Below are 16,376 nucleotides of genomic sequence, written 5' to 3' on the forward strand. Positions count from 1 at the left end.
AAATATTTGGAGTACGTGTAACTTTGCTCAGGTAGTGACTCTCAAAAGAAAACAAACCCAAACTGACTGACAAGACTGAAGTACAGAGAGGTAAGAACAAGGATAAAAAGCCCTGTAAAAAAACATTCAGAAAGTCTTCCTTATAAAGGGAACATTTATGTTTTTACCTTCTATATTTTCTGCCATTGCAAGAGATTGCATGAGGAGGTAGCGTCTCAGCCTTTTGTGCTGAGAGGTCTAGGGTGACTCTGATTTGATATGAAAGCAGAGTTGATTTCAAACTTCTGAAAACACCCACTGCAAACATGAACATTTTGATAGACATTTGAACTCAACTTTTGCATATAAAGTGCATCTAAAAAGTGAGGTATATTGACGAAGTTGCATAGTGAACTTTATACAATGTCACTTTTTGTTTTACTCCTGATGCTTGCCCTTTCTCTTACCTTCATTTCGTGTTATTGCACAGTTCATTTTTAAAAAATCAGGAAAATAGGACTAATATGCAATAGCAAGCAGCATAGAAATCTTAATTTTACTTATTGAGAAGAAAAATAATTATAGAGCTACTGAAGTAGCTAAATAAAAGGCCGGGTGTGAAACCCCAACTGAGCAGGACAGAAGCCAAGAATCTGTTTCTAGAGCAGTTGGAGTTTAGAGAAGAAAAGATTCCTTCATGTTTATTTTCAGTGTAAGGCATACTTTGGCAACACCTCATAAAACATATTTCACTACCACAGACAAAACTGTCTAGAGGCTTAGTTTTGCTATCTTTATCACTGCAGAACTGGCATGAGTGATAAAGAAAAGTAAGTGTGTGTTCAAGTACACATGCATCTTACAAATCATAAAGAATTTTGTGGCTATGCTGGTGGTTTAAGGGGCTCACAGCTGATACTCAGCACACACACCAGTAGTACAGCCACTTCCAGATCTCCAATAATAATGATGTATTGGGTCATATATAAAAATCATGTCAAATAGGATCATCAGTGATGTATCGAAAATACTTTTAAACTGTGCCTTGTGTATAGTTAGCACCATTTATGAAAACAGACAACTCTGATACGAAACAAAGACTGGGGGTTGCAAACAAAAAATAAGAAACAAAATTGGGGTTGCAAGTAGTCCAGAATATCTTTACCATTATAAGAAAGATAAAATCACAAAATAATTCATGCATCTACTGACGTATTCATCCCACTTGCTCGTAAGTAAAGATTAAGATTAAGTTCTTGGGACTTTCAGTATTGTGTATCTGCTGCAGTGTCTACGCCCCTCCAAGGAAATTATACCTGTACTGTAGTTCTCTAGAGACTTCAGCAAGGTCTGACTGTTCTCTTTTCTTTGGAAAGGCTGTGAAACTCTGATGATGTTGAGAGCGCTTTTCTTACCAAGTCTTTAAAACTTCCCTGGTTTGAGTTAACTGGACCTTTGTGGGATCCAGGGTGTTTCAGCCAGGGAATGCTAACTGCAGCCAAATTCTTTTCAGCTTGAAGAAGCTGGGAGTGAGATGCTCTCTGTTCCTCCCTGTTGACAGTGTAATGGAGGATTAATTTTCGTGTTAAGTTCTATCACATCTTTGACAAAATCGTTGTTTCCTATAAAGTCTCCAGCAATTATGTTAATACATTCTTTTCTTGGTCCTGGGTACTGCTGCTTTATCCAGATTTTCAGGCACGGAAGGCTCCGGAGTGTCATTTTCTTCAGTGATCCAAATGGGTGTACAAGAATATACCTCAGATTCTCAGTAAGGTTAATCCCTGCTACAAAGAATTTTTCTGAAACAAAAATCAGAAGGTGACACATTAAATATTCCTTTGAGGAGAACAGAAACTGTTCAGCACCACATTAATTCCAGATCTCAGTCCTCTGGGAATCATGACAATGCTAACTTCACACCCTTTCTGGATTGTTTCACCCTTGAACAGTAGGCTGTCTCCCCTCGTGGTAGTTTAGCTAAATTCATCTAAATTACCTGTTGCAGACTAAAAGTTCCCCACTAACTGGTTCTCCTTTGTAAAGCACACTTGTTTCTGTAAGGGTTGCTTCCAAACGTTCTTATGCCCCTGCTCCCCTGTGACAGATAGGAATGCTGGGTGTGTTTTCCCTTGGCTGGGGAGGATGGTCTGGAAGCCATTCCCCCCTTCTTCACCCCAGCACACACATGACAGAGCTGCCTCCGAGGTTACAGGCCAAGCTTCTCTCAGCTGAGACCACACCCGCACACCTGAGCGCTGCTCCTGCCTCACGCAGCTGTGGCCTCTGTGTACCGTTCTTGTAGGGTTTGGGGTTTCTTAATTACAAGGGCAAGCGTAACACATTCCCTCGCCCCCAGCGCTGCCTGGAGCGGCGAGCGCCGGATGGAGGAAGGCACCTCCTGTGAGAAGGGATGCGAATGCAGTGGCTGCTGCAGTTGACATAGACTCTGTGTGTACACACACTGAGGTGTGTATTCGTGGCGCCACAGACAAACGCTGCACTCGCCCACGGGTGCCTCTCGCACAGGCAGCCGACACAAAGCGGCTCCGTCCCTTAACGCCACAGGCACACAACTTCCGAACTGTTCTGCACCACCATACGTGCCCCTTGTTTCCTCCAAGCCCCTCCCCACACCTACCTGGGCGGCCCATCCGCTTCATGTGATCCAAGTAATGGATCAGAGCGCGAGTGGTGGTTTTGTTTCCCCACCAGTACGGAATAGCGGGCCACAGCTCGCAGTGCTCCTGCACTTCCACGTCCTCTTCGTAGGAGAGTATCACCTGATGGCCACGCTGCCACATGGTCCTCAGGGTTGGCACCACCTAAGGGGAAGCATGCCCAGGTTGAAGTCAGCAACACAGCAGCGTTCCTGAAATACTGACACGTGACATTGCCTTGGCAGAGAGGCACAGGTTCAGTTCAAACAAAACTTAAGCGCACAGCCTTGTAGGTTGTTGGCTGGTTTACAAGCTGCTGTGGCAACAGCATCCTGGAAACTTCCATGGATTCCTCCTTTCCTCCAACTATTCAACTCTGGTAAAAATAGGTAACTCGTCTTACACCTGTGTAAGAAGAAACCATCCCTGTGTCAGCCCATGTGCACATACCACTCCTGAAAAGTTTGTTGGGAGAGGAAGACACGCAGGCCATTTGGTGAAAGGAGGTAGGAGTGGGGCAAAGCCCGACACCCAGTTGTAGGAACACAGGCACGAAGAAGCAGGAATAATTTTGGCAAGGGCCCCACATCAATCTGAACTTGTCGCTGTCGCCAAAGGAAACCGAACTGCCTAAGACTTCTTAGGGCTAAATGCAAATCTTCAAGAGATAGATTCTTTAAGTGGGAAGTTTCTCAAGTTGGGGGGCCCCAGATGTTTTAAACTGAGGGAGGGGAAGACCCAAGTCAGAAACCTCAGACAAGACAGGCAAGCTGAAACACATCTGTTAAATTTAAGTGTTTCAACTTAAGACCGAACTGAGGACCTCTGACCAGTTTTATTTGCAAAACCAACATATCTAACGGGGTGTTTGTTTAAGAACACTGTGGTTAAAAGCTGTGACTATTGCTTGTGAAAAGGAAATGATAGCTTTTTGATGTTGCAGTTAACTTATTAATTAAAATAAAAGCCAAAGGCAGTTGAAAGTGTTATGTGAATCTTGGAAGAGAGACAAGGGTCTAATGAACATGGGAATCCCTCTTACTTCATCCAAGGAAAAGCACAAGCCTCAAATTAGGTCAGAAAATACTGCAACGTTAAGACACAAGCTACACAAACAAGAAATCTCTGTGGTTGACAGAAGCCTTTTTTTTTTCTCTAGCTGCCTTTGTAAAGCAAGAGCCTCAAAAAAAAAAATAAAAGAAAGATAAAAAAAGGGCGTGGGATAAGAGCCAAAAAAACAAAAGCTACCAGAAACACGGACAGGAGCACAGCTGCTTATTCTGCAAACAAAGCAGGAGTGAAGCTGTGGGTAGCTAACAAGGGATTTTTAAACCCTAGTAACCCAGATCAAAGGAAGACACCTTGCATAGTTAAGGCAATTAAAATTTTAAACGCAAGGTAATGTTGTCACGCTGTGGCCTGTGCCAGTACTACACACAGACCTCTAGTCAGCAGCTGCTTCAGAAATACTTTGGTGCTTACTTCTGTAGGATGACAGAGTTGCAGCCTTGAAAGACAGTAGATACCAGATCGTTTTAGAGCAAGTGAGCGAGCGCTTGGTTATTAGATGTTAAATCTGAGTCTGCGATCCTGAAGAACCCCCCAGCTACCTGACCTGCCACGATACCACTTGCAAAAACAGTGAGATCCATTGTGCTGGTCCCGAACCCCATAGAAATAAAGTCTTCCTGCCCAAGGGAAGTACTTGGCTTCTCTTTTCTCCAGTGCCCTTCCTTTTTCTTCCTGAGCATCACTCGGAAACCTTCTTTCTTCAGGCAGGTGATGTCAAACCATTCGTTCATCACCTTTGTTCAACAAACTACCAGCCACAGATTTCCCCTTTTGCAATTAATTTTTTTATTATTATTATTTTTTTAAGAGCTGCCTGTGTGCCTGAAAGCAAATTTGGCCATCTTCTCCAGTATCTTTCTGCTCATCCATGACTTGGGCACTCAAGTTATTTGGGGAAATGATAAAACAGTGTCACTCAGGTCTTCAGTTATTCAGCTGAGGCCTGAATATTCAGAATCCCCTAGTTTTGATGAGAATTGTTCTATTTTAACTCTGCTGTACAAAACACTTTGAAATGGTAATACTCACCCCCTTACTGACACACCAGCTTCAAAGGCTGAATTCGAATCGCAAACAGGGTCATCATTATCCTATACCCCTCACATCTCCAGAGAAAACCCTCTGTTCCTGTGCACCTTTGAAATGTTAATCGTTTAACTGCTAAAAAACCCCACAACTTGTTAAAACCAGAGGAAGCTAAAACCCACAACTTCTAAAATTAAGCAATTAAATAATTTCTGACTATTGAAATAAAGCCTTTTCCGGAGGCCTGGGTGGCTGAAAGCACATTAGGCTGGTTGGAAGGTCAGCTCCAGCTCACATCCAGGAAAAATTCACTGGAAATGGCTTTCTGGACCGGAAAGTCCAGATAGGCACTAAGGGCAGAGATGTTACTAATGTCGGGGGACCTCCACAGGCTGGAGACATGAGCTGACAGAAACCTCATGAAGCTCAAAGGCAAGTGCAAAGTTCTGCACCTGGACAGACTACACCTGTGCACCAGGACAGACTGGGGGCAGGTGGGTCAAAAGTTTCTTTGCAGAAAAAGACCTGGAGGCACCAGTGGACACCAAGCTGAACATGAGCCATCAGGGTGCACACGTGGCAACAGTCACCTGCGAACTGGTCTGTGTTAGTAAAGGCCTCAGCAGGTGAAGACAAGGGTCTCTTCCCTTTTTTTCAGTCCCTGTGGGACTGCATCTCAAGTACCTTGTCCAGCTGGGGCTCTCCCAGCACCAAAAAGCCATTGATTGCTGCGAGCCCAGCAGCGTGCAACCAGAGGGTGGAGTATGACCTGCAAGAGCTGGCTGACAGAACTGGGTCTGTTCAGCATAGAGCAGAGGTCTTGCTACTGCCAGCAAACACCCAACAGGCAGATACAGGGAAGACTCCGCAGAGCTGCATAGCCGCGGGGTGAAAGTCAGCAGGGGCAGGTTGCAACAAGAGAAATTCAGATTAGACAGACAGAAGGAAAACAAGTTTACTGTGAGAGCCATCAAACGCTGAAGCAAGCTGCCTTGAGAGGCTGTGGAAACTCCAGCCTTGGACATAGTCAGGGATGGACAGGACACAGCCCAACATAATACTGAAGCTGGTCCCACTTTGCATGGTGGGGATGGACCAGACAACTTCCAGACCTCACTTCCAACCTAAACAATTATAAATAGCATAAAAATTCATCTGCAATTACTGCTGTGACAAGGCAGAAAAGGGATTCTTTGAATTCTGTAACTGTAGGGACTGCAGTTAGACACACACACTTTTTTTTTTAAAAAACATAACTCGGGCAAGGCAGCAGGTGGCAGTTGTGTCCCTACTATTGTCCCACAGCTCAGATAGGACTATTTTCAATCCCTCCTTCACCCTGTGGGATGTAGCTTTCCTTTATCTACTTCTACTCAATTTTATCAGGTAGAGACCGATATCGGATGCAGCGAATGTTACTTTTCCTAGGTTAAAAATATAGTCATCATAGAATATATCTAAAAAATTGGAATCAAAGATCTCACTGTAATATACCATCCTTAAAAAATAAGAAGAAAAGTATCTAATACTTACATTTCTGGGACACAATTTACACTGGAAAGTCTCTTTTATACAGGCAATAAGATGACAGTGGAGTTTCTTGCTTAATCCATCAAAATTCCTGCAGGCTAAGATAATAACTTCCTGAGGATGAGTCTCCAACCACCTTAACACTTCACAAAGAATATCCTACAAGAAAGAGTTACAGAAACTTAGAAAATCACCTATGCCATGCAAGGGAAAGGACATGAGACTGAGAGAGCAAAAGGCAGACTCAGGATCACAATAATAGGGATCAGCATGTGTTTCTGGAGGATGGCCATCAGGATGGCCATTGGACAGCCCACAAAGGTGTTGCTGAGAGGTGTTCCCTGGGAAAACCTACTTTCTGCGGGTCTGCACTGGTCTGTTCTGGATGCAGATTTAGCACACTCCACTTAAGGGCTTTTGAAAATATCCACCAAAATCTCTTCCTGCCTAGAGGCAGCTTAGCAGAAAACTCATCTTCCCAACCTTCTTTAAGAACAAACACATTAGTGGCAAACTCAAAACCAAGGAAAAGCCCTGTGCTTGCTCAAACATGCCAGGACCTGTTTTCCCCATTTGTTATGGGCAACGGCCACTTCTTGAAGACCGTGTGTAACTGGCATAGTCGGGCACTAGGCCTCACGGCTTACGTGGGCAGCCCAGTCACCAGGAGATCTCAAGGCATGCACGGTTCAGACTCATCACACAGCATTAGGAGTTGGAAGGGATCTCAAAAGATCATCTGGTCTTAGCCAGCCAGCCTGCAAATGAAAAGCTGTGTTAGCTGGCCGTGCAGGTCCCAGCAAATGGAAGGAAAATGTAAACTACTCCACAGTGACAGACCACATGCAGTGAGCAACTCACAGTAGTTTCTTTATAGTAACACAGGATTCAGACTTGAGTCTCTCTGTCTTTCAGTGAGATAGTTTTTCCTCAAAATAAAAGTTTCTGTGATTTTATTAGGCTTTTAGTAGCTTCTCCTCTTTAATAACTTTTCTCCTGACTGAAGAAACAGGATTGCTCTGGGACAACACAAGGTAAACCCCAGAAACATCAGACACTTGGTAGGAGGATAGGTGGCGGAGAGCAAAGCACAGTGTTGATTAATGCCCCAGTCTCACTTGCAGCTGCTGAAACTAACTTTCTTAGTTGAAGTCCTCACATTAGGAAAACAAATAACCTACTCGGAAAACCTTGGGCCAGCATTTTCAGATTATAATGTCTCTTAAATAAAAGAAACAGCACTGCTTTTGTAGCCATCCTGAAGGTAAGGACAATACCTGCACAGTAATAGTTGTGTAAACCATGTGCACGAAGTACAAATTCATAGAAGGATCGTTAGCCTTGTGGGCAATCCTGAAATCCAGATATCTAACTCCAGCCTCCAGTTGCTCTGTCACAGTCAGTACCTGAAAGGTGAAACAGAAGACAAAGGTCCTGAGAGCTTGGAGGGGGTTTGCCGCTTTTGTTTAGAAAGCCAAAAGAAGCCTACAGAGTTAGTCCTGTGACATTTTCCACAGATCTTTCATCTTTAAAATAAGGGTAATGGGCTCAAGCACTGTCAGGATAACTTCAGATTAGACATTAAGAAAAAGTTCTTCACCAAAAGGGTTATCAGGCCCTGGAACAGGCTGCCCAGGGAGGTGGTTGAATCACCAACCAGACCTGGATGTGTTTAAAAGATGGGTAGATAAGGTGCTCAGGGATATGGTTTAGCATAGAACAGGAATGGTTGGACTTGATCTCACAAGTCTTTTCCAACCTAGTGATTCTGTGATATCTGTAAAATGGCTCTATATAGCACCAACTTGCAACTTTGAAGTATTTTACTCTCTGACAAGAGGGATCCCGATTTCCCTGCAGCAATACACTGCAGGTACTGATTAGGTAAGCTTCAGACCTCTGCCCTTGTGTTCTGAAAGTTAAAGATCCATTAACCTGCACACAAATACACAGTCGCTCTTCACAAGAGTATTTGTATGAACAAAACTTGTGGCATTTCTAAGGTGCTGATCCTGCATCTATTTTATTAGATCAAAGACTATCAAGGCTGTCTCTGTGGAGCTCATTCATTCCACAACAGAAAGAAAAGCAAAAATAGAAAAAAGTACTGGCAAATGTTCTTTTTCAGGATAAAATCTCCTTGAAAGCTTAAAATAACCTATTGAAGTCCCACAAAACAGAGGTTCTCCTCTATTTTCACATTCCCTTGGACCTTTCCTACTGGATTTGAGGGCTGAATGAAACAGGTGATGAAGCTGCATTTTGGGGGCAAGAAGTCCCAAATAATACATCTCTTACCTACACCAAGGCTCTCTTAGCATAAGAAAATGGAATAAATTTAATTAAAGATATTTAAACACTGATTTGTCTCAGTTCGACCTGCTATGGGCAGCACTTTTAGGTTTCAGAAAAAAATACACCGTGTCTGAGCTTTAAGCTGAGGGGATCCAACAAAAGCTAAATCAATACAAGGCATTGTGCCCAAATAACCACATTCGTAGCTTCAGTGCTAAGACAAGGCTTAGACACGTGGCAGGATGCTCACCCTGCCTAGCTTCACCCATCTAACTTTCTGTTCTTGGGACAAGAACTCAACACACACCCCCAGGCCATGCCTGAGCTGCAGGGTTGGGGAACAGCCCCTCCCCACATGCCCCCAGAGGGCAGGTGGTGGTGTCTTGGGCCAGCAGCTCCCTCTGTGCCTGCTTGGTCTCCACCAGACTGGAGCAGTTGAAGAAATGATCCGTGGCTGATCGCCTTCTCTTGGAACATGCTGGAGGTGGCTGTAGGTCATACATAACCTTTGTGGCCAGAAAGAGCACCAGATGAAATAACTGCTCTGAACTGTCCTTTGGAGGAATTCATTTCTCCTCATTGACTGCATGGGAGAACTGGACAAATCAGACACTAATTAGTCACCTGGGCTTGGAGGCTGAATTAGACAGCACAAACACTGCCCTCCAAGGGCAAAATTTAAAAGGAAGCCTCAGGGAACAATGCTGCTCAGTCCTGCAATCTTCACAACCAGACGTCCAGGGCATGAGTGGAAGTCACACACCTGACATCAGCCATTGCACAGGAAAGATATGGCCCTCCAGAGCAACACCCATATCAGCCAGGGCTCGAGTCAGGCACTGCCTCTTCAGCATTGGGCCACCCAGGAACCTGCAGGTCCTACAATCGGTAGGGCTCCTTGATGTCTGTTCTGGATACCGATGGGTGGAGTCAGCACCTCCAAAGATAACTGGAGCACCGCAGAGCTAAGGAGGGGCAGGGTTGCAGCCATGCCTCTTTCCTATCAGTGCCAGGCCACTTCCTGCTCAGCACGCTGGGTTCAGACCAGAAAATTACTATAATGACATAAGGAGCTTGTTTGTCACCAACAGGGTCGCTGCACTGGTCAGCAACCCACAAGCTAGGAGATACCCAAATCTTTCATTGCCTTAGGTCCCAAAGCAAAAAGCAACTCAAGACAAGGCCCTGTGCTAAGCAAGTGCCTTTCCACAACAACTCATCGCTCCTGTTACGTGTTTGGTATCTGGTAGCATCCAAGATGCTCATTTTCCAGAGCTGCTCAAAGAACTAGGAAGGTTGGTTAGGCATAACTGTTGCCACTTATCAATCATTCAGTTTTAATTCCCTAATAATGAACTGCTCTTTCAGTAAGAGCAAAAGTGAAAAGATGTTTTGGTACCTCTTTGATGCCAGAAAAGCCTGTTATTAAGAAAAAAATCTTCAAAAGCTCCAGCTTAAATCATGATCCACCATTTTGTCTTTAACACACATTTGTGAGGAACAAGAAGAAAGCTACTAGCTTAATATAGAGAATTTTTAAAAAATTAACTAACCTTCATGAGGGACCACACTGTCATTCTCTTAATCATTAGGGGAAAAAAACCTCCCCTCAAAAAGATTTTTGTCTCTGAAATACTTACACAATATAGATGGGGACAACAGTGTCACACAACAGCGAGAAGTGACAATCATTACCTTCTCAACAAAGTGCAAGAGAAAACTCACTTTTGATTATAATAATATTAAAAATTATTTCTAACAACAATAAAGATGTGAAAAAGAAGATGAGTTGGTCAGCTTTAAGCAACATCTTTGTCTATGTACCATCCCTGCCCCACCTACATGCCTTTTCCCCACAAAAGAATGTACGTACGGCACCTATCTCATACCCCAGTGTGCTGCTTTTGGCTAGGACAGAGTTCGTTAAATTACAACAATGGGAATAAACTCCACATTATTTTGTTCCATTTCTAAAGCCAATGCAAAAGATTCCTTCTGGGGCAGAATGAAGTCTTCACCTGTTCACTCACACGTTCTGCTCTGGGCAATGTTGCCATTCACAGAAACAGGGAAAATACCCTGAGCTTTAATCATTTTAATATACAAAAAGCCAAACCAAAACATCCTCCTGATTTCTTGTCGGTGCTGAGGTAACAGTTTTACCTCTGTACTGCTTTTGGCTGGGAAACTTAATTTTCATCAGAGTGTCTGGTACAGGGCTGTGTTTTGGAGCTGTGCTGGAAACAGGGTTGGTAACACAGAGATGTTTTTGTCACTGCTGAGCAGTGCTCACACAGAGCCAAGGCCCTCACCCTGCTTCTCACCCCATCCCACCAGTGAGTAGGCTGGGGGTACACAAAGTGTTAGGAGGGGACCCAGCTGGGACAGCTGGGTCCAGACTGGCCAGAAGGATATCCTGCACCATATAGGGTCATGCTCAGCATATAAAACAGGGGGAAGAGCAAAAGGGAGGATGTTTGGAATGGTGGTGATTATCTACCCAAGTAACCACTGTGGGTGATGAAGCCCTGTACTCCTGGAGATGACTGAACCCCTGCCTGCCCATAGGAAGCAGTGAATGAATTCCTTGTTTAGCTTTGCTTGCATATGCAGCTTTTGCTTTACCTATTAAACTGTCTTATCTCAACCCACAGTTATTCCTTGCTTTTACTCCTCCAATTCTCTTCCCCATCCCTTGGGAGTGGGAGCGGGGGACGTGTTGGAGGGGCATAGGGAGTGAGCAAGCAGTTGCATGGGGCTTAGTTGCTGGCTGGGGTCAAACCATGACACCCAAGAGCAGTTCCCATGAAAGCTCAGATTTCTGGGCAGCAAGCTGTTCTTTCATCATGCACAGGAGAACATGACCACTCTCAGCACAAGCTTCAACCTCGCCCAGGCATGACAAGAACACTAGACAACAGTTACCTGTGTTGTAGACCACTTCATGATAATGGGGTGCACAATGCAGGGCATGCATTTGTTTAAGAACTTCACCACCTTGGACTCATTGCCACTAACAGCAGAATTTTTATCCAAGCAGTAGGTCATAGTGTCGTGACTCCCTGTAGAACACAAAAAAAGCCTGTACAGAAAATGGCAATTCTGAACTACTTGAGCACCACACCACTTGGCTGTACTGCATGCGCATACCTGACATGCCTTACCATTCCCAAACCACATGCTAATATTACCTGGCAGCCTATTTAGTCACGGCAGAAAGGTGGGCCCTTCTGCAGAGCTTCCTCACCTGACGTTAATAAGCTGAGCATGAAATCCTCCTGAAGGGAAGGCACCGAGACTTGATAATAAAGCCATCCCCATCTAAGCCAAACATCATCGTTTGCCTCAAGCCACGATAAAATGGCCTGTTTCAACTAGAAACTTCACTGAAATAATTATCTTGATGAGAAAAAAAACACTTTTGCAGAGAATAAATAGCTGAAGGCTGGATTTAACTAGAATTGGTCCAGTTGGAAGAGCTGTCCAAATGCAGGATTCCATAACCCATCATAATGGCACTAAGCTGCGTCAAGGCGGATTCAGATTAGATGTTAGGAAAAACTTCTTCACTGAAAGAGTTGTCCTAATGTTGAACAGGCTGCCCAGGGAGGTGGTTGAGTCACCATCCCTGGATGTGTTCAAAAAAAGGGTAGATCAGGTACTTAGGGGATATGGTTTAGCATAGAACAGGAATGGTTGGACTCGATGATCTTAAAGGTCTTTTCCAACCTTGTGATTCTGTGGTCTCTGCACAGGAAAGCATGACTAAAAGCAGAAATTCATCTTCTTACACCTCTGAGTGGTCCAACTTGGTACTTTAAGCATTTACATCTTAAATACCTGGTAAAAATGCCCTCCTGAACCAGACACCCACATCCTTTACCAAAACAGCACAAGAGGTGGGCGCTTAGCAGTCTCAGAGGCAAACCCAAGTCTAACTTTACGTGTGACAGACAGACAAGATGCACCTTTTACGGACTTCAAAAATTACCTGGCTTTCTCCAGCACAAGGAATTAACACAGGGGCAGGCTTAAGCATCAGCACCATGTACAGCCTGCCCAAATATTCAAGTTCTTTGAAGTCTTAATAAGTCTGACACATCCCTTGCATCACGTTCAGTTGAAACTCTGTTGCAACTCACAGTTTCTTCGGGACAGGCAAACAGTGATTTTGCTGGCTTTTCTGTACCACTGCTTCTCCTGATTTTATAAAGCATCAATAAGAAAAGCTAACAGCTCAGTGAAGTGACTTGTTGGAATCTTTAGAGCATCTGCAGGGAATTTGTATATCATTTTGGGTTTTAAAAGAAAATTCTTTGAAACTGCCAATAGCAGTTTAGTGCTGCGCTCCTTTTTCACCTTCTAAAATCTGTTTTTCTTTCTATTTTGCCGCTTCAAGCTGACAGAAGATCAATTATGAGGTCATGCACTCAAAGAAGTCCGTCTTACAAAATGTAAGAGCTGAACCATTAAATACCCAAGGACCAAATCCAAGTCTGAGAGAAATGAACAGGATTCCATCAATGGGCATGGCATCTACTAATGCAAACCAACAAATGGATAGTAGCCTTTCATTTAGGCGTCTTCTTCTGATGTCAGCGAGTTACAGCAATGAAAGACAGATGGGTATACCACAACACAACAAATATGATGCAAAGATAGAGAGCTAGTACCAAACCAGGTAGCTTGAAGCAACATCTCCCCAGCAGCACAATGCTGAACCTGGTGCAAACACAACACTAATTACTGACACTTGCCTCTGTCACCTCATCATGCTTTCAGAATGCTCTCTCTCATGTCTCTTACATGCTTGGTTGTCTCCTCTATCCGAGATAAGCTTCTGTTTCCAAACTGGGCTTCCCCCAGCCATTGCTTCCTCTGAAAGCCTGCCAGAGCTCTCTTGACCTGTTTGGTCTTGATCTGCTTTTGTTCTGACCTGGAATCCTCAAACGTTTGCTGAAATGGGTTTTTCTTCATGCCTATTGTTCATGTGAATACGCCTGAATGGAGAACAAACACTCCACAAGAGTAACAAGGTCACTGTTCTTGGAAGCACCAGGAAGTCAAAGGCACACAACAGCGTGTTCTTGGCTTTCTACTGAAAGCACCACAGCAAAAGCTTTTCTTAGAAACAATACGGTTCCTTTTCCATTAAAAGGACCATTGAGCATGCTAATGACTTTTTGTAGGATTGTTCCAAGGAGGGGAAAAAAAAGACAACATGACCTTCTTTCTTCTGTCACTTTCTTCTCTTAATGGTTAAATAAGAAATCTCTGTTTTATTTATAACATCTATCCTGGGGTCCTTTTACATAGGATTTATCCAAAACAGAGATGTACTTGTTTTGAACTCAACATTGATTTAAATTACATATCCAAGTAGTCATCATGAAGTAAGCTTCTGTTGGAACAGGTCCAGAGGAGGGCCATGAAGACGACGATGACCAGAGGGCTGGAGCACCTCTCCAGTGAAGACAGGCTGAGAGAGCTGGGCTGGATCAAGTCTGGAGAAAAGAAGGCTCTAAGGAAATCTTATAGCAGCCTTCCAGTACCTGAAAGGGGCCTACAAGGAAGCTGGGGAGGGACTTTTCAGAAGGGTCTGTAGTGATAGGATGAGGGGGAATGGTTTTAAATTGGAAGGGGGTAGATTTAGATTGGATATTAGGAAGAAATTCTTCACTGTGAGGGCAGTGAGGCCCTGGCACAGGTTGCCCAGAGCAGCTGTGGCTGCCCCCTTCCTGGCAGTGTTCAAGGCCAGGTTGGATGAGGCTATGGGCAGCCTGGTCTAGTGAGAGGTGTCCCTGCCCATGGCGGGGGTTGGGGTTGGAACATGACGCTATTTAAAGTCCATTCCAACCCAAAAGCATTCTATGAATTTTAATCAAAACTCCACATTCCAGTAGTTCAAGGGGCAGGGGGGTGGAAATCCTATGTAAAACATTCCTCTATACACTGTGTCGCTGTCCTGGCTTCATCCCCTCCTTTCTCATTAATAGAGAAATATGAAGAACTGAGAAAGTCCTTGACTGCTTGACACAACTAAAAACATCAGGGTGTTATCAGCACTGCTTTCATTTTAACTCTCAAACACAGCATTCCATCTGCTGCTACAAAAGAAGTTAACTCCATCCTGACTGAAACCAGGACAGCTGCTTTCCACCCAGACTACCAGTCTCATCTACAGGTTCAAAAGAAAACATGGGCCAGACTTTTCTTTGGGACCATTTTCATGGTGGAGGTAAAGGGCTCCACTCAAGAGCTGACAGCCCTCTAATGCACACCCCCACATGTCAGTGAGAACAGGTTCTCCTGCAACTTCTTTGGACAGAATGTAGAAGAAAAGAAGAAACATCATCTATTCGAGGCAGTGAGAGAAGCAACGATATATCCAAAGAAAGGCTAATGATACACAGGGCTGCACGTAGTAGCAGTGAGGACATCAGCTATAGAGCAGCTTGTATTTAATCATACTAGGATAAATCCAGTTTTCCTAGAGTCATGCAGAAAAGTCAAACTATAGATTAATAAAAATATTTGTTAATTAAAAGTCCCCATTCTTCTTTTTTCATACCTTCCCAGCCTCTTTTAAACAGTGCAAAGAAACAAGGTAAAATGTTCTCTCCCTCCTTTTGGAACCATTTTATTTTGTAGGAAGTGGCAAAAACCTAATAGGAGAATCTCACCGTGGCCCAGATAAGCAGATACTCAGATTATTAAAACTGATCTGCCAAGATGATGCACAGTGACTACAAATTAGGTCCCTTGCTTTCCTTGCCTAAAAAAAAAAAAAATCCATTTTTCCACCCTCCCCTCTAAGAAACACCAAACATTACAGACTAAAAACATTCATTCACATCCACATCACACAAAGCCTCCCCAAAGCCCTTCTCCAACACGAGGACCCACATAATAAAGCATTGAAACATCCTGTATGTCCCACTCCAGGATGGCTACCTTAAATCAAATGATAACAAAACAGTGGAGAACAAAAGTTAATCTTTACCTGGAAGAGCTAAGTTATAGAGGGGAGTATCCCAGAGTTTCTCTGGTAATCGTGACATCCATTGACCATCTTCATGGCACGCGTGAACGGAGGTTTGTGACGGGCCTTCCATTAGTGCCTGCCCTGGGATTTCATAGGATGTGCTGGGAGGAAGCAAGAAAAGAAAAAGAAAGACCCATTGCATGTGCTGTAGTTGAATTACTGCCATTGTACCTGTGCTGTAAAATAGCAGCCCTTCTCTCAAGTAGCTGCAGCAAAATGTCAAGAGCTTCTCGGCCATAGCATACACTGGGTTTGGTAACACTGGCTCCCAGCACAACGCCAAGGGAGGGGTCCAGCTTCAAGCTTGCAAATTGACCAACTAAACTGAAAAATAGAGCCAAGACAGATATGTTCAGCTTCATCAGTACAGAGAAATTGCCATCTGCATTGGCTACTGTGATATCAGGAGAAGTACCTACCTCCAGTGTGAAACAATATCCATTCCCAGACCCTTTGCAGCCCTGGGAACATGGTAGCAGGGCCAGGACAGAGGCTGTGTCTGTGACCCTTGGGTCCCCAGAGAGCACTTACTTTGAGGTGTCAACTCAGCTGCCACAAAAATACATCTAAGAAAGGCCTTGGCAGCTATGTTAGGACATTGGATTTTCAGATCATGCTGGCTCCTGGGATCAAAGAGGAAAATTTCTGACTTCTTATTGCCTGCTTTGAGAAAGTTTCCTGATATTTTATCGCCCCTACTGAGCACATGATCACAAGTGCTTCAGTTTCGTGAGACCTTCCTGAAAACTACTCTGAACTGTTCCTCTTGG

At 44.0% G+C, this 16,376-nt stretch overlaps 1 protein-coding gene across 1 annotated transcript; it reads right to left on the reverse strand.

Moving 5' to 3' along the window:
• Positions 1-953: 953 nt before the first annotated feature.
• Positions 954-15,772, reverse strand: LOC311195649 (PI-PLC X domain-containing protein 1-like; the record flags this gene model as incomplete). Its single annotated transcript, XM_084269068.1, is given in 7 exon segments — positions 954-1,527; positions 1,529-1,781; positions 2,621-2,804; positions 6,270-6,425; positions 7,544-7,672; positions 11,487-11,623; positions 15,565-15,772. Coding segments are annotated over 7 exon segments (1,275 nt in total). The 3' UTR covers positions 954-1,319.
• Between the last annotated feature and the right edge of the window lie 604 nt (positions 15,773-16,376).

The sequence above is a fragment of the Gallinula chloropus genome (genome assembly GCF_964237585.1).
Source record: "Gallinula chloropus genome assembly, chromosome: 1".
NCBI lineage: Eukaryota > Metazoa > Chordata > Aves > Gruiformes > Rallidae > Gallinula > Gallinula chloropus.